The sequence below is a fragment of the Telmatherina bonti genome (assembly GCF_933228915.1).
Source record: "Telmatherina bonti genome assembly, chromosome: 10".
Classification (NCBI taxonomy): Eukaryota; Metazoa; Chordata; class Actinopteri; order Atheriniformes; family Telmatherinidae; genus Telmatherina; species Telmatherina bonti.
The window spans coordinates 25,427,010-25,445,446 of record NC_136628.1 but is presented as its reverse complement, the minus strand read 5'-3'; the positions used below and the strand labels follow the sequence as shown (position 1 = coordinate 25,445,446).

Genomic DNA, 18,437 nt, shown 5'->3' with positions numbered 1-18,437 from the left:
CAACCTCTGGCAGGGCTATGGAGCTGTTATTTATGAGCAGCCCGTTGACACACACGCATGAGGCACGTGGGTGATATACAGATTTCTGTACAGAGGCTGTGTGGTCCTGCCAATAGGTTTGTAAGTGGTAATCCACAAGAAAATGCAGTAATGCACAAACAAAGGCACAGAAAGAAAAGACAGCAAGCATGTCCACATACTGTAGATCTATTGAAAATGCTAAAAGAAATCAGCTAAACCTCTTAGCAGGACATGATTAAGAGTACATTCATGCGCTTTATTTTTAAATGAATGAATTTCGAGATAATATTTTGGACAGATTAAATAGGGCTCGCTGCACATGAGGATGTATATCTTGACATAAATGATCTTAAGCTATAATTGGTCATAATATCATAAAATTGTTGATGTTATATAATATAAAACATTAAGTTAGGATAGAATGGTCTGCAGTTATTTAACTGTCCTACTTGAGCCAATGGATTTTGACAAATATGAGCTAATTCTTCTACAGCTGTTTTTGTCTACATCTTGTTTACAATCCGTTGTTATCACATTCCTATGACATTCCTTATCTTCAATATGACAATAATGCTGTATCCATCCATTTTATTATGGAAAACAGAAATCCTAAATGAACTGTCATCTGCCATGCTGACTTTCAACTATTTTTTTCCATAATTTTAGAACTCTCCCTTTCTTTCACATAAACAGCTTTCAATACGAATACACCCATGATATTAGTTCGTGTACTTTGTTCCAAAAGACCCAAGTAATTTCTTTTTCATGCAGGACAAGCAGGCCTTTGCAGAAATGAGCCAGCTGTTTGGGTCATTTCTGCAAAGACAGACAAAAGCTGCTGCATTACAGTTTTCTATTTGAAGAACAATTTCAAGAAATGTTTTAGAGTCTTAAAAGCTCATTATTTCCACTTCATAACCAGGAAAACGTCCTGCTTCACAGTTGCTCATTTTCAGACATCATTTAACATGAATTGGATTTGAAATACAATGTTTGGAATTATTATGCACCATTTGCAAAGAACTGAAAATGTGCACTTTTTATATTATCTGAATTACATTGCGTATCATGTTTCTGGTTACATGTTAACGCCCTATTGATAATACCCTAATCACCATATAGATCTTCCATTTAACAATCCTCCATCTAGGTAGGATTGTGATCTGCGGGTGTTTGTGGCGACATCATGGAGTTTCTGTCTTTATAGCAATAGCCGCCAAAGATTCAATGGTATTATTAGTAGCATGAGATGGTTCGTTGTCTTGAACATTAATGATTTTATTGCAGAAGGCACACTTCTTCCCTATATACAATGATAGGATGGGATTGGTTAAAGGGGTCTACCGTCTCAGTATGCATTATTCAAGCAACATCACTTCTCCACCATTTTGCTGATGTCATAGCCCTGTTGGGACATGATGCCCGTCCACCATCCGTTCAGAACTCCATCCATCTGGACCATCTATGAATATAACTCTTTTAATGTGAGCCTTGATAGATGTTTTATCCAACTATAAACACTTCTTTATGTGAAATTGGTTAAATGAGTCCGAAATACACCTTTGTGCACCACTGCAAGCCTGTGGGGTGTCCTGCATTAGGATTTTCTTGGAATTCCAGGAACACCAGCAGCTTCAAATACATTATTGCTGCTTACAAGTAGCTTTTTAATAGAGCAACTGTTAAGAAGCTCACAAATCCTGAAACAAAAAGATTAGTTTAATTAAGTTTTTGTGAAATAGCCAATGTTCACAATCCATTCGCACTTTTTCATACTTCTAATCTGCAGACAGATCTGTCTTTTTCCTCATGCTGCATGGCAGCTGTGACTTTTTAAGACTGTGAAACAGCCCCTGACTCAGCTACCCTGTCTGGAATTGCTTTAACAATTTTGTTCTATTATTACACAATGAAACTGTATAATAGTTATACAATCTCACTGTATAATTATTAAACAATGACAATAAAGGCTTTGAAATTGATTCAAACTTTAACTTTAATTTGGCTCAACTGGGGAATGAATTGTCCAACTGGTCTGAGATTATTATCAGCGGTTTAAAACAGCCCTGCGATGGACTGGCAAGCTGTCAAAGGGGGAACCCTGCCTTCTGCCCAAAGCCAGCGGGGATAGGCTCCAGTCTCCCCGCGACCCTAAATTGGATTAAGCAGTTAGGAAAATGAATGAATGAATGAATGAGTTTAAAACAGACGGGAAAAACAACACAAGCAAAACTGTCCAGAGAAATACTAAAACCCAAAATTTTAAATAACTGACATGTTGTTTAGACTATTCATTCATTTAACAGTTCAGGGTCATGGAGAAGTTGGCGACAATCCAAGCAATTAGCAGGCGAGAAGCAGGTTATGCCCTGGACAGTTCACCTGTCTGCCACAGTGCATAATTTAGATTATATTATCTCTAAAATTTATAGGAAAAATTGAAACCAACTTTTCATCATGATCATTTTATAATGGCGGTTCCCTGGTAGCACCCTGTTGAATTACCTTTGTTGTTTTTCTTCTTTTTTTTTTTTAACAACTAAAGATTTTCCAAAAACTTTGATTTGAGCACCGGCTATGCTGCTGGATGTCTGCTGGCAATTCCAGCAGGTTGCACAGCAGGAGTGAGCCTCAGCGCAAAGAGTAGAAGTTTAAACCATATTGGGAATGTTTAATCACAAGTGAATAAAGTGAATGAGCCTAGATTGTTGACGAGGACACATAAGGTATATTGGGAATGCAGAATTATGTGCCACTGAGGCGTGGTAGCAGGAACACAGTCTGGACTTTATACAGAGCAGCAAGAGGAGGACCCGCAGTGCGTAGTAACAACAGATGGTGTAATCCTGGATATTGTTGCTGCACCATGGATATTAATGCTGGAAATATATTTCCACACTTTTTTCATTAAAAATCATTTGCATGACATAGATGTCACCAGATCAGTCGTCAGGGTACAAATACAAAACCTCAATGCATTGATGATAAACTCATAAAACTCAAATCTGCTACAAAATTTTGGACAGTGTCTCAACTCATTTATATTTATGTTTATTTACTTTTGTTATTCATTTACTTGGTTATTTTTACCTTAATATTTTATATTGCAATATTCTGATTTCTCTTCGGGGATTAATAAAATGTTCATTTAATTCATCCAACATTACTTTACTAGTTGTATTTGCAAAGTGGCAGCTGTAACTTTTGTTTATCGGACTGTTCTCTCAGAAGAACTAATGAAATCATTTATTTGGGCTCATGAAGCCATAAACACTCGCGAGCCACAGTAAATTCCCCCAATCGTGGTCAGTAATAAAGACATGCATCATTTACTTTATCACAGAGGGGAAGTGGGATTTTTCTGCTCTGTGCGTTTCTGTTCAGAATACTAACACAGGCTACCTCTGCACAATAAATATCCAGCTGGAAGATTTTTGCCTCTTCTGACCTTTCATGACTTCCATCTTATTCATCACAGTGCAAACACCCACATCTACCTATCATTGTTGTTTGTATCTTGCTTTCTCCTTTGTCCCTCACCCGTTGTTTGACTTCAGCTCTCACCAGCAGCCCCAGAAGCATCAACAGTCATGTGTGAGATGAGTTGCTGTCTTAGCCTGCAAGCCAACACCAGATGCAGTGAAGAAATCGAACTTAATGCAGATCAAAATGTGAGAGCGAGAAACTGGATATGGACACAGGATATAGAGGAACTACAGTTGCCATTGGGTTTGATAGACTGGAAGCTGAATCACATTTTACTTTTTGTACCTATACTGCTGCAAAGTAGGAAGTTATTTTTCCATCATGTAAGAGCTTTGCCTGAGAGAAGCGCAAAGCAGCGAGGTGTTAGTTTGCTCTGCAAAGAGAGAGGGAGAGGGGCCATAGTGGTCTTTGCCTTATGGGGATACCTGTCATGCCTACCCAAGGATCATATGTTAAGTGAGGAGGGCAGAAGTGAAAACATGCAGCTGCAACTTTTTTTTTTATCAGTTCATAGATAGAAGATAAAAGTGGAAATTAAATTATTATCCTTAGTGATCCACTTACAACCATAAATGTACAGAATCACAAAGTCAAAGGATTAACAGAGTCATTAAGTTTAAAAAACTAAAAAACAACAACAAAAACCAAAGGTTTCATATTCAACCTGATCCTGATCCTAATCCCTGATCCTGATTTCAGAGAGGTGCTACATGCAACCAAGGTCATAAAAACATCTATCAATTTTCTACCCTCCTTCGTCCTATTCAGGGTCACAGGGTCAGAGACAAGCTTTCCTTTAATAAGGCAAGAGGCAAGGTTCACCCAGCGTTTGTCACCAGTCCATCACAGAAATATACAGTGATCCAGACTAACACCTATGGTCAATTTGAAATCCCCAGTTTACCCAGCATGGATGTTTTTGAACTGTGGAAGGATGTCAAAGTAAGATGAGTTTAACATTAGACAAACATCACCCTACATAACCAGAACCAACCAGTTCCAGTTGTATTTCTAAGGTTTTAAAGTGCTTTTTGATTAGAGCCATGATTTCAGATTGATGTTGCTGACCTGCAGTTTGAAAAATAGAAAAATACTCCACTGTGGGCTGAACTGCTTACTTTCCCAATAAAGCCTTGTATCTGCTATCATATGACAGTATGAACATGTTAACATGGTTAAAAGATGCCTGCAACTGGTTCATAATATAAAACCTTGAACTTTGTATGAATCTCTAATCTTAATGTATGTGCCCATACATTAAGATTAACTAATAAAGCTGCTGACACAGATAACTCAGACCCCTTGTTTATTTAGCTTATACATCAGTCACCCAACTTATTAACCCTTCAAGCTACATGCATACATGATGACAGAATGAAAACTCTTCCAGCAACCATTAAAGGACCAGAAAGGAGATCATCAAATCAGACAGGATTACTTAGCTGGATGGAGGAAACCAACAAATCTTAAGAATGTGCTGACTGAGACTGAGACAAACTGTGCAAATTCAGTGTTTCCACATGGAAGCAAACTGGACACTAAGCTGGAAAGGAAGCAGGCTACCATTTCTGGACATTCAGGCTGTGTAGTTTATGTCAGTTTGACAGAATATAAAGAGATGCTATAAGAATATATTTATTTAAACATATTTATATCTTTTTAAACAATTATTGCTATAAATGTATACTTCAAATACACAGTTGTATGTATGAGCAAAATGATGCACTTTACTGATACAACTGAAAGATATGGAAAGGCTGTAATCCAGCGTTCCTTAAAACTGGAGGTTTAAATAAAATGTTAGCATAAGAGGACACATGTTGGCAGAACGGCAGAACTAAAGGCTAACAGCATGCCTCACAATCCTAACAATGCCTGTCAACTTTCAAAGCTCATTATAACAGATTACATTTCCAGCACCAGATGTGTACATTTCTAATGAAGTTGCTTTAGAGGCTGACCTTTCAGGATGCTGCAAATTAACTGATTTAGTTCCTTTCAGACTTCAACATCTTATTCATTCAAGCTTTACAGCTAATCAGATGCTACCATCAAGTTCAAAATGTCCTATTTTCCAATAAAAAGGTCAAACTTCTCAGTTTCAACATCTGATATGTTCATAAAATATGGATTTATGACATGTGAAAATTCTTGCATTTTGTTTTTATTTATATTTTACATAGCATCCCAACCTTTTTTTTTAAATTATGACAGTACAAAGCATTAGATGAGGACCACTGTACCTTAACTGCATTTTTGTTCATCTGAAATGTTTCATAAGCAGATTTTCATAACTTTTAGCAAACTTATTGATTTTTGAACTTTAGAAACAAAAAGTACATTGATAATATGTTGGTTACATAACAAAATTAGTATTGGTGAGTCTGAGCAAACAATTTTAATAAGCAGACTGACCCTTTTTTCACAGCAGACTAACTTGTCAATGCTGGAAAATTTGAAGAGGCTGCGTTTGATTTAGGCTACGTCCTGCAACTTATGTGTGTTGGTTCATTTTTCAAACTGTCATGATTTACTGGGGAATTTCATGAAGCTGAGAGTTAGCCGGCTATTTTCCTTTGGGTTCAAGTCATGGGGTATGCTGTAAAAAATATTCTCCAGCTAAGAAATGTTTAGCAAACATTGATGTCCGTCAGGTGAGCTGAATATGAGGCTATACTCTCAAAAGGATATGCGTGTTAGGTAATTGAAAAAGCTGTCTATCATCCTCCACTCCAAGCTAACCCAACCAATCAGCAGAACCAGTCTGCAAATGATACGTTCGGCAAAGTAAGGATGTAAAACAGCTTTTTCTAAGCAAAAGAGCTTCGGGATGTTTCTTCGGTGTTAACCTTTAATTGAACCTGTTCTAATAGAACTGATGTTTTATGCATGTGTGGAGACCTCCTTAGGACCTGTCATTGTGGACAATCACTTCTACAACCTGGTGGCTGTCAGTGCTGAAATGTTATTAACCAAAACAACTGAGGACTAAACATAACCTCACATCCTGAAGTAAAGCTAAATTAGACTTCTTTGTACTTTAGGATCAAATATAAAAGTGGAAAATATTAGCATGTGGACATAATACACTGTAATATGATTATAGGAAATTCTTCACCTGTCTCCAAACAAAATCTTCATTGCCTATCATGCTAGCTTGCAGCTGTTCCGAACCCAAACGCAGATGCACAGTCATTTAATTGGCCTTAAAGATGCATTACATAATTTACTGATCTTAAAGTTTGTTTGATGACACAGTGACATCTATCATTTCTAGAGCCACTGCTACCCAACAGAGGGTCTGACGGGACGTGACGTTTTGTCATGTTGCTGATTCAGCAAAGAAATGCAAGAAGATCAAAAGAGAAAATGGTCAAAACAAGGGTTGTAAGATTGTCTTTTGCTGACTGGAGGGCGCTAACAAGTCAGATATGATGCAAGATGGATGCTGAATTAGCTGTCAATGGGGGGCGCGGAATGGGGAAAATGGCAAGAGTTCTGTCATGTGTCTTTAATAAAGAAAATCAATCAAACCTCAATTTTAATTTCCATTCAGGTCCAGCAGGTCAACTTGACTGCATGCTCATGATAATGAGTACTGATTGAATTCTGATAATGAGTTTTAAAATCACTTCATCTGGTCTCAGCTTAACTGAGGATTCTGTCTTCTAAAGCTTGTGAGGACAGGAGACACTAGTATAATATGGCCATAAAATCATGTTAAATGTTTGTTTTGTGGCAAAGAAGTCCAGCTAAAAGGAAAGGTCACACAGTTTAAATGATTTCTGTGTAATGACATTTAAGCGTTTCATATTTTTATCCACATTATGGTCTGCATTGTTGCACAATTTGTCTCAGTTGGCCAACCACAGAGAAAGCACAGGGCATATAGGATGTGAAGGCTGAGTAGGTGTTTCTCCTCAGGCATTGTTGTTGCACATTGGCTGGAGTTCCCTCTTCCCTCTTCTTGACTGAATACAGCTTTGTAAAAGCAGACATCTTTTTCCCATTGGGTTACTCCTTTAGATTTTCATTATACACACTAAGAGAAGAGCAACACTCGTTAGATTAGCTCTAATCTAAGAAAAACAACGAGATGCGACATGACAGAAAGAAATCTACAGAAACAAAATATATACTGAAGACGTGGCTCCAGGCTACAGGAGTATTATGAAGCAGAAAAAAACTCCAACATTTCACTGCATGAAGATAAAAGTGCTGCAAACATTCCACCTACACATTCTTTACATACTAAGAAACATTATTCAAGAGGAACAACAAGGGAAGCAGAGATACACTTGAGCAGCGAAGGAGACATTAAAGCTTTGTGAGAGCTGGACAATGTAATCACCTTCTAACTATTTAAATCCTACAGTCAAAATATGACCTTCTTTATTTCACAATACTGTTTAGAAGCTTTTTGAAACATTGCACCCTTCTGAAACTTTCCATTCAAGTTTAAAACCTTTTCAGAAACCCATTTTAGAGGTTTATCAGCTTTTATTTGGTCTTCTGCATTGTGAAACATTATTACAAAGAAATCATAGTAGAGACTAAATACACTCAATTAGCCAAATTAATAAAGGATGACCTATTTCTTGTTTAAAAATGCTAAATGAATAGAGCGCCGATGTAAATTTTCTCTTTTACATCCAAGTGCAAAGGCTCCAAACAACATATCTTTGTATTTCTGAAAGCAACCCCTCTAAATTATTCACCTTGCCTGGTGGCGTCTTTGGTTTTCTTCCCCATCTTTCTGCATAGCTCACGGGCTTGCAGTCCTTGAATAATCTCAGGTAGCATTTAGTGAATAACAGCAGAGATTTTAGAGGCGGTCAGGATAGAGGGCGTGTAAGGCTGCAACAAACTGCTGCAGCATCACTGTAGCTTGTCAGTAGTGATCACTGTCGCTCTGTCATAGCGCTGACATGCAAGCACATTCTGATGCACAGGATGAAACACTAACTGCACATCTCCAGTGGTTTGTCCCTAAAGCTATTCAAGACTCTTCTGCCATTTCACAGCATTATGACCAGCCTGGCTTCAACCGCTCAGACACACGAACATAAGAAATAAGATTCTTTATTAAAATACAGTCGCTCTAAGTTTGTTTCGCTAGACATATGTAGCTTTTTGAGCTTAACTGATAGGTATATATCCAGTTTACTGATATTTAAATGCCCCAGCTGAAGTTAATGACATTCATTTAGGATCACTACTCCAATGTTTAAAGAAACTTAATATATTTGTGCTGCGTGATGGTTCGTGAGTCATGTCTTTTCCTACAGCAATAGACCTTCAAAGTTCTTATTAAACTAAGGGTCAAATCATCTATTCATGTCAGTGAAAATACTGCTTGGAAAACAGCAGCGCATGCATGTTTCAGCTTTTTCAAACAGTCATAATAAATCTGAGGATGAGCCCTTGTCGGCTCGGTGCAGGTCATCAAGCTGACAGCACTCTGGATGCAGTTACAGTAATCAGATATTTTCAAAAGTACAAATCGTGACTAAAAAAGAAATTAAAAAAAGCATGCTTTTGCGGAAGTGTCTTTCTTTTTAAGTCTTCCTGATTGAGTTACTAAACTCTTCAAGTGCAAAAACAATGTGTCTGACAAATGATAAAGCAATGGTGGTAATTACCAGTGGTCTCATTCTAATACTGACAAGTAGTCTTAGTTTTTTTTTTCTTACATAAAGCATATTTATTTCTTTCACCAGCATGTGGATTAAGATAGAAACTATCTGGAGGAAAACTCTCCCTCATGCCAAACTATTTGACAACCTTGTCTCTGATGCTCATGCAGTATTCATGACTTGTCGGTTCATATGAGTTCTCCGAGCTATGATGAACTCAAGGTTCTCCCTGCTTGGTTACATTTAACCATGTTTGTTTTGCTATAGTCACACTGGAAAAAGAAATATTGGAAGTATTGATATTTGGCATTTTTCTTTAAAAACTGAAATATGTTTACAAGCTCTAAGAGATCTAACCAGAGAAAAGAACCTTAAATTCCCCCCCCCCCCCCCCCCCCAAAGGAACCTCAAAGCTTCATAGACAGAGCCTGTGTGAGTGTTAATACAATTGTTGCAAATGTTAAGACTGTTTGCTTGTTTGGTTTGTTACAAAGAACTTCAAGTTTTCTACTGTACAAACAGAAACATTTGCACAATAAGTCTGGAGCTGGTGTGTGCAACAACGTAGCTTAACATTAAGAGTACAAAGAATTACCTAACTCAAAGCAGCCAACTGTCATGGTTTGTGAGTTTTTGCTTCACATGCTTTATTTTTATTCTAGTCTGTTCCTTAGCTTCTGTTCTTCGGAGTTTCTTATATTATTTTGTAAATCCAAACCTTGCATATTCTGTTCTTTTTACTTCCTGTTCCATACACACATGAGCTCAATCCCAAACTACCTGTTCTGCACAATGTTTGTACATTTTCATGGAGGCTAAATTAAGGGCCGACCCAACCCAGGTAGTGTGGAGGATGAAAGGGCCGTTCAGCCATCCAATAGCAAGTCTGCAATGATCCACACTCATAACGAATTCTGCAGCTGCTGCAACAACAAAAAGAAGAAGTAAACAGTCTTCAAATCTGAGTTCCACAAGTGCCCTCCCTGTTTGTCACAGAAAATCACAAAAGTTTCAGGAAGATAAAACAAAACTAGAAAATCTAACTATGCTGAGGTTTGATTTGATGTAAGCGCAATTAGCAGCATTTATTATTCTGTGTGATTGGAAATTGTAATGGAAGCATTCGTGGAATCACTTAAAAGTATATTAAGTATAATGTGGCTTTCGTTATTATAATGCTTGAGGAATGTATGATGTTTAGGGGAGGTGCAGATAAAAGAGGCAGCTAGTGTTGCGCCTAAAGTTTTATGATATCATTTCACTAATTCAGTTTCAATTCCATCTTTATTACAGACTCCGGGTCCAAGACAAAACAAAAAGTTAAAACCATAGTTCAGACACCTTAGAAAAAAATTGTGCAAAACAGGACAAGCGTGAGACTGGGCACCTGCAAGTTCATGTGTGGCATTATTAATCCTGTACATAAAAATGAACAAAGTTAGCAGGTCATGTGATCCTTTCACTTTCCACACCTGGCAGCAATCCATGCACCTCACAACCCGAGCTACAACGCTACCACTAAACACATCTGAGTTGCCATGGCGATGAGTGCTTTCCTTTTCTGGTGTAGGGAAGAAGACGTCCCATTCCTGCCCATGTTTTGTTGATACATTCCTTGAGCTCTTCTATCTGGTAACTTTAACTTTTATCTCTTCTCAAACACACCTGAGTATAATGACTGTTCCTTCATCCACATGTCACTCAGGTCTGCAGAGGCCTGCTAACAAGCCATTCATTTAATTCAGGTATGTTTGAAAATGGATGCATGTAAAAGTTGAAGGATAGCAGGTCTCAAGAACTGGACTTCGGCACCGTTGATGTGGGGTTTAAACAGGTTGTTTGTTCACCAATGATCTTTTCTCAACTAAAGCTGTTTTGTTGCCGAAGCCTCATCAAACAGTGGGTGGGAGAAAGAAACGGGAGTACTATTACTTTGCATTGGGTTGCCAAGAGACTGCAACCTTGGTGTTAGAGGAAATTAAAAAGAAAAGATTTTGGGTATAATGTCAATATGTAAACATAAAAAAGGTTTTTCTTTCAAACTGTTTTTTTTCCAAACCTAAGTACACCCCCATCATTTCCCATTGCCAGTAGTCACATATTCATCCTCAGCACTCTGGGGCTGCATAATTTCACAACTTGTCAAAAAACTACCACTAATTCCCAGGGTGAAAGTGGAACAACAATATAAGAAAGTGATGGCATTTCAGCTGTATCCTACAGGCTGTGTTGGACAGCAGTTGATGACAGTATGACTTTCTAAGTCTATTATTTGGCTAATTTATCTTTTTTTTTTTTTACTGAATTATGGACATCAGCCCCATACAACGGGATACAAAATAGTTGTCAGATGTCTGATCTGACTGGTAAAATCAGGAAGTGTAGCCTGTTTTTCTGTGTTTTACACTGTCAGTAAAACTGTTTTTAAAAATAATAGGCTAATGTAAACTGCGCCCGCTCTTGCTTCCCTCACTGCAGCACACGCAGGACATGCACTAGCATGAATAACATGTAATGCCTATTAGATCTACAGCAAAGAAAATCCTAATAACTGAAGGTAGATTTCATGCTAGACTGAATGCTGATTAAATACTTCTAAATACACTCTAAGGCTACATGCCAGCATATGTTAAGAGTTTTTTTTTTTTGTTTGTTTTTTACCACTGTAATAATTAATTTAGTCTGTAAAACACATGCACAAATATGTTATCATTTGCAAATACTTTGTTTCCTGGAAGTGCAGAGTTTTACTGTCCTGTGCTTTGCAAAGAACAAAAAAAAAAACCAAAAACAAATTTTGGATGAATTAATAAGGAGGCAGTTGTGGCCTTTTTGCCAAGAGCAGCAGCTGTAGTACAAGCAGCAGCTGGCTGCAGCTTTATTTTTACTGTGCAGAAATGACAAGAGAATCAATCTTTTGATCTAACTTTAGGGAAGGAACTGAGCAAGCATTTTTCCCACAATGATGACCTACTCCTTTAAATAAATCATATTAAAACATTAAATCCAGACATCCAACTATGAACAGCATGTTTTCATGCATATTCCTTACAATGACTCACTAGCTCTAAAATCTGCTGTTTAGTTATAAAACAAAGAATTAGAAAAGGGACATTGCACTGTTTATGCACATTAGAGGCAAATGAATAAATACATATTATGTTGATAATAAGACAGGTTTGATCACATAAGCATCATGTTAGCTCAAGGCATTAAAGTTGCATGCATAATTTTCCATGTGTTAATTTGCACACAAGCTCTGCAAAGATTAAAATGCCCTAATTTGGATGCTGCTGATGAGTCAAATATTCACCACGGTGTTAACAATGCAGAAGAAGAGCAGAAGGAGGAGGAGGTGGAGGAGATCTGGCTGCATGAACTGGTCTGTGCTGCATTAGTGGGACTGTCCATTGCCTACACACTGAAGTGCTCTAACATTAGCTTCTGTCTGAACAACATCACACTGACTGAGTCACAGCAGGGGGAGGATGGAAAGCTAGAATAAACATTTTAATAAGAAACTGTGCTGCATGATATGCATTTTCTGAAATTAAAGTTTGTTTTTAAATGTTTTTTTCCTTTATCTGTAATTTGCTTTTTCAAGTGTTTGTTTTTATTATATAACAGCACAACTGGTGTATGGCAAAACTGAGATTACATATCTTTCAGGATTTCATCATTTATGCTTGCATGTCACTACTACAGTGCATCCCAAATGTCTCTTCCAAGCCTGACCTCAGTCTTAATGGATATGACCTTCCCATTTCTGCATTTATGCACGCTATCAGTTCTGGCCTGCAGCAAGGTGTTACATCAATACGTCCTACAGCGTCACTCTGGACACAAATTGGTGAGAAGATGAACACAACAACAAAGTTCTGTGTCAGAATCAATTCAATCACATCTGGAAATTGTTTGCTGCACGGCATCATCGGCTGTTTATGAGGTTGTTTGTTGCCTGTCACACGCTGTCTGTGACACAAGTGTCCAAAGTGTGAAAACACAGGGTCACCGGCTAGAGAAAGTTGGATAATAAGCCATAAAAAAGTAGAGAGGGACTGTGATTGAGAAAATGAAAGTTTGGTGAGAATTGATTTTTCCATAGGGAACAAACCGGAGCCACACACAAACACACTGCTGATGGACTACAGCCTTCCACATATTGATCCTCAATGCCGATAACAGTCAGTTCGCCATCAGGGATTTGTAACAATCATTACACACTGACCCAGCTGGAGGACAGGCAGTTGCTGTCCTGCTTTATTCCAGCGAGAATCCAAACAACAAACACACCAAACGAGCTCTGATGCTTTCTTTTCAATTTTGTAACATGTTCATTTCATTGTTAGAGGAATTTATACACCAAGAATCACCAACACCAAGCAAATAAAAAAAAAAAGTCATCTTAACACTTACTAATATTAACAAAAATGGGAGTTGTGGGAAAGCTCAGTGAGTAATCTGTAATTCTTGCCAGAATAGAAATGTGTCAAATTCTAATCATCACACTCATTTGCTTTATCAACACCTGCCAAGCAAGCTGGGCATTACGCAATCCAGACTGCTAAAATAAGAATTGTGTACTTTAGCACATCTTCACACAATTCCTTAGTTAAAGACTGACCTGGCAAGTCCGCTTTAATGAGCTACTCTCTTTTCTTTGAGCTTTAGTTTTCACCAGCTTATCACGCTGAAATTAATCCCCTCCCGATTATCATAGTTTTCCTCTTATCCTGTAAGAAAACCCCGTAAGCTTCTTTCAAAAACAATGGATTTAAGTTCATCCCGTGTCAATTCAAGCCGTGGACAGCTCAGTTAAGCTACACTCCTGATCTGGGTAATTCAAGCACGTAATAATGGAGGTTTTCCTCTCAACCCCAGCTGCTGAAGTGCCCTTGAGCTGAGCACTGACCCAACAGCTGCTTCACTGTAATTACTCAGCTGCCAACAGTGCAAGGTTGTAGTCAAACAGGGCAGTGTCATGGTGTGAGCGTGTGAATCTGTGTAAACCTGCGCCCGCCTGCAACTTCTCCCCGAGGCTGCCGCACGCTGCTACACTCACCAATAATACATTACCACAACACTCTGAGGTATAGCCAAGGGCTATAAACGTATGAGCCACGGTTCCGCTCAAATCCCCTTTCTTTTAGTAGCCTTGTTCCCACTTCATTAGGCCACACAGCCACGTATATGGCAGCTGACAGGGTTCAGAAAGCTGCAGCTGATCCTCAAATGTAAAGTGTGAAGTGCAGTTGGTGAGAAGAAAGAGAACAAATTAATTCCCCAGAGAGAACTTTGTGTCCTACACTGCAAAAGAAAGAATGGCAGGCCAATTACCAAGCTATAGCACGCACACACACCACTGCTCTTCATGTCAAATTTAACAGGTTTGCAGCGATGACTTCATGGATTGAAACTTGTCATGGTTGATGAAGTGGGTGATTCATAATCAAATGTGTAAACAGAAGATGCTGGTAACAATCTACTGGGAAACGTCTTATAAAAGAAACCTGACATCAGAATGCCTGCTTCTGATTCACACGTAGAGCCATGCATGCATACAAGCAGTAAAAAATAACTTCAACTTCTAATACTTTCATCATTGTTCTATCCTTATTTTAAAGCCTTTATGCACTTTCAGTCACAGTCATCTAATTCATCAGCTTCTCTTAATTTCTCTGATTATAAAAAAAAAAAAAAAAAAAAACTATCTGGACAATCACAGGCCTCCAAGCTCAATCATGCAGCCAGATCATTTTGGAAGCCATGACTAAGGAGTTGGAGTATCAGACCAGACACTTGGCACAAATCCATCTTCTTTCTTTTTAGGGCCATCCCTTTTATTCAAAACATTTTACATAATCTCTGAGTTGGTGGGTGTTGGACTGGTCAAAACTTGCATCACTCAAAAAACACTGCTGTTCCCTTTTACAGCTATGAAAATCAGCTCGAAAGAGCAGTTACTCACAGGCATGTGTGACAGAGAAACTGTTGGAGGACTCCAAGTTGTCAACATTGTAATTGAGGTGGAAGGGTTTCTCTGTCACATTCTGGTTGGTGTTGTACAGTTGGACAGCAAACCTGAAGGCGCTGTGCTCCTGCACGGTGGAGCGCATGAACAGCCCACCTACAGGAAGAGAAATGTCACACACAACAGTGCTCTAATTAGTCCAAACCCAGCTGTAGCTTGGACTTCAATTCCTTACTTCCTTACAGTTGAACTGGAATTACATGTGGCACAATTGCGCGTGAAATACAGTCCAAAAAATAATAATAATATTAAAGATTTGGAGAAAGAAAAAAAAAAACTGTGAAACAGTTCCACAAAACAAAGCATTGCAGATTCTGAAACGTCATGACAAGAGGTTCAACTCTTTTTTTTTTTTTTTTTTTTTTTTTTTTTTTATTACCAAATCGCCCTTAAAGACACGTAAACCTTGTGCGTTTATGAGAAGTAACGGGAAGTTTGCGACGATTAGGGCAAAAAACAAACCTTCTCACTGACTGGTTGCTACTTGCAAATATGCGTCCTACTTAAGTGCGTGTGAACAAAGAGGTGTATCATCAAGTCAGAGCATCCTTTGAACTTACCAATGTTGATTTGGTTTGGAAACCCTGCCAGCGACTCCCCCAGAAAATTCAGTAAAATAAAGATTGTCGCAAATGCGCGATTCCACATTTTTCTCCGTGAAGTGAAATCAACTCCTGCTCTGTGTGTGGTTGAGGAAAAGCAAGGAGAACCATGTACACGGACTTGAAAGCAAAGAAATCCACAAGATGCGGCGTCTCTCTCTCTCTCCCTCCCTCCCTCTCTCACTGTGTGCACCCACGTTGAATTTGTGCCAGCGCAACTGCAGCACCAGCTCTCTGCTGCTGCTGGAAACCTAAAGCCAGTGTTTTATCTCAAAGATGGTGGAGGAGGAGGAGGGGGGAGGTAAGCGCGTCTCCTTACTGTGGGTGAGGAGCACTGAAATGGGCCAGAGCGTGGAGGAGAGGAAGGAAGGAGGGAGGGAGAGTGAAATGTGGAGGGAGGGAGGTAGGGAGAGAGGGCGTTTATCAAACTTGCTCTGACGTTGAATTATAATAAGTGCAGTCTCCCGTCTTCCTCGTCACGTCACTGCAGAGTTGGTGTGTGTGAGGGGGTGCAGTCAGTGCTGGGTTTGGTGCTCGCGTGGTGCAGAGGCAGGGCAGTGCACACCAGCATGGAGTCAGGAGGGATAAATAATATTCTGCTGACTTGTGAGAGCGTGTATATAGGCCGTGTAAGTAAGCTCTCTGTCCATCCGTCCATTCCTTCCTGTTGTATTAACATGTGTGGGTGCGCTCATGCAGCAGCGGTCCTAAACGCGGACAGCACAATCCTGCGCTGTCCCCTGCAGGTGTTGAAGTGCACAAACTGGATCTGTGGAAGCAAATTCACTGATTTATCCCTGTTTAATTACTGGCTGTCAAGTGGCCTAACTAAATGCAATCTATTAAGCTCTTAATAGACTTTATTTATATGAGTCATTTTGATTTACCTTAAATCTTGCAGAGAGTAACAACTCGGACTGCAGAAGCATCAAATCAGCAAACAAAGTCAAATATTCTTTTGAGAGAAAAATGCTTGTCTCAAATTTGACATATGCAGTTTTGTTTTGTTTTGTTTTGTTTACTTTAAGATGAACATCTCTTGATTTTCCAGAGGCTGAAATGAGAATTAAAATGTCTTCCAGAAAGTTATCAGGCATAAAGATGGGGTGGAGGTAAATAGTTTAATATATAAGAATAATGTTTCTTAACAAAATTTGCAGACTTTTTGGTTCACGTAAAATAAATAATTAAAAATAAATAAATAAACAATTCGATAAGATTGTGAAAATGCAAAGGTTAAGAGAAGGTTACAGTTGCTGTGATTATCTTGCATTAAACTGGTGCAGATTCGGACCAGATTCACACCAAGAGGAACAGAAGATAGGTGGACTTTCTGGTTCTGCCATGTTGCCTTCCATTAAGCATTTAAGTCTAAGCCTGAGATGACACAGCTCTGAAAACACAGCATGGGCTTGTGTATACTTAGATTGTTGCTGCATTCAGGAGAGCCAGTTCACTTTCAGATGTGCAACGGAAAAAAAACAACAACTTCAAATTCCAGAAATATTACCTTTTTCATAGGGTCTGTGTACATTGAAGATGGACTTGAATGAATCATCTTCAGGGCTAAAGACAAGAGGACCATCTGTCATGTGCATCTATGATAATATAGAGGGTCTGTCAGTACACATGGTGTGGATCCTTTGCATAGCTGTAGTGTTTCCATTAATATAAAACTTACAGGTCATGGAGCAATGCTGCCATCCAGATGATGTTTTTCTCACCCCAAAGCCTTTTTCTTATTTCAACAAGAAGATGCCAAACCACATTTTGCACCTGATGCAACAGCATGATTGTAGGATGAGAGTCCAGGTGCAAAACTGCCCTGGCTTTATTCCACACCTGTCACCCACTGCAAACATATGGCACATTATGGAAACTCGAGGTGTTGAGTAGCTAATATCCCACATCAAGCAAGATTAGGAAAATATTTTACATATAAAACTAGAATTAAAATTATTATCATAAACAATTATGGCATTCCTTAGAATAGAGGATCCAATACAGTAGTAATACATATGATGCTAAAAAAAAAAAAAAAAAAACCTTTATAAAACATTTGGCAACACATTTAAAAAAAAAAAAAAAAAAAGACATTTAAAAAACAATGACTACTATCAGTTCAAACATGTAAAATGTTTTTGCCTTTGCACTTTTGAAATACGCATAGATTTATAATGATTATCGGCTTGTTTTAATCTGTAAATACAATTTACACAATGTGTCAGTTTTTTGAGGGGGATGGAGGTTATACAGTTGGCATTTACTTTTATATGATTAACATGATTTTATATGATACATAAGATTGCTGACTCCCAGATGCATATTATTATAGAAATGCATTAGGTTTATCATCAACAAAAAAAGTTCTCCTTTTCATTCTTCTTTTAGGGTCAGACTGTTGAATGTAGAGGCCCAGCTTGCAACATTGCTGATCCAATAAATTAACTATAAATGTGACAAAACAGCTATTCCCTGCCACAGGTTAAGTCTTGTATGACAAGAACTGAAATAAACAACGAAACATCACAGCATCAACAGCACAATGTGCTGTAATCTCAAACAAGATGTTGACATGCAGATGAGAAGCTGGCCTGGTAACTTCATTATGTTAAAAGAGCTGCTCAATGAAACTTCTCAACTGCTTCGTATTCAGAACTG

The 18,437-nt window shown here is 38.4% G+C and overlaps 1 protein-coding gene across 1 annotated transcript in view; it reads right to left on the bottom strand.

Annotated features, from left to right (window-relative positions):
- The window catches only part of gria3a (glutamate receptor, ionotropic, AMPA 3a), a gene marked incomplete at its 5' end in the record, with an annotated part of 35,855 nt that extends 34,372 nt beyond the window's left edge, over positions 1-1,483 (bottom strand). Inside the window, one exon of the mRNA XM_079247429.1 lies at positions 1,398-1,483. Within this exon, the coding sequence (XP_079103555.1) occupies positions 1,398-1,483 (86 nt within the window). The remainder of the gene's footprint in view (positions 1-1,397) is intronic.
- Positions 1,484-18,437: the final 16,954 nt, after the last annotated feature.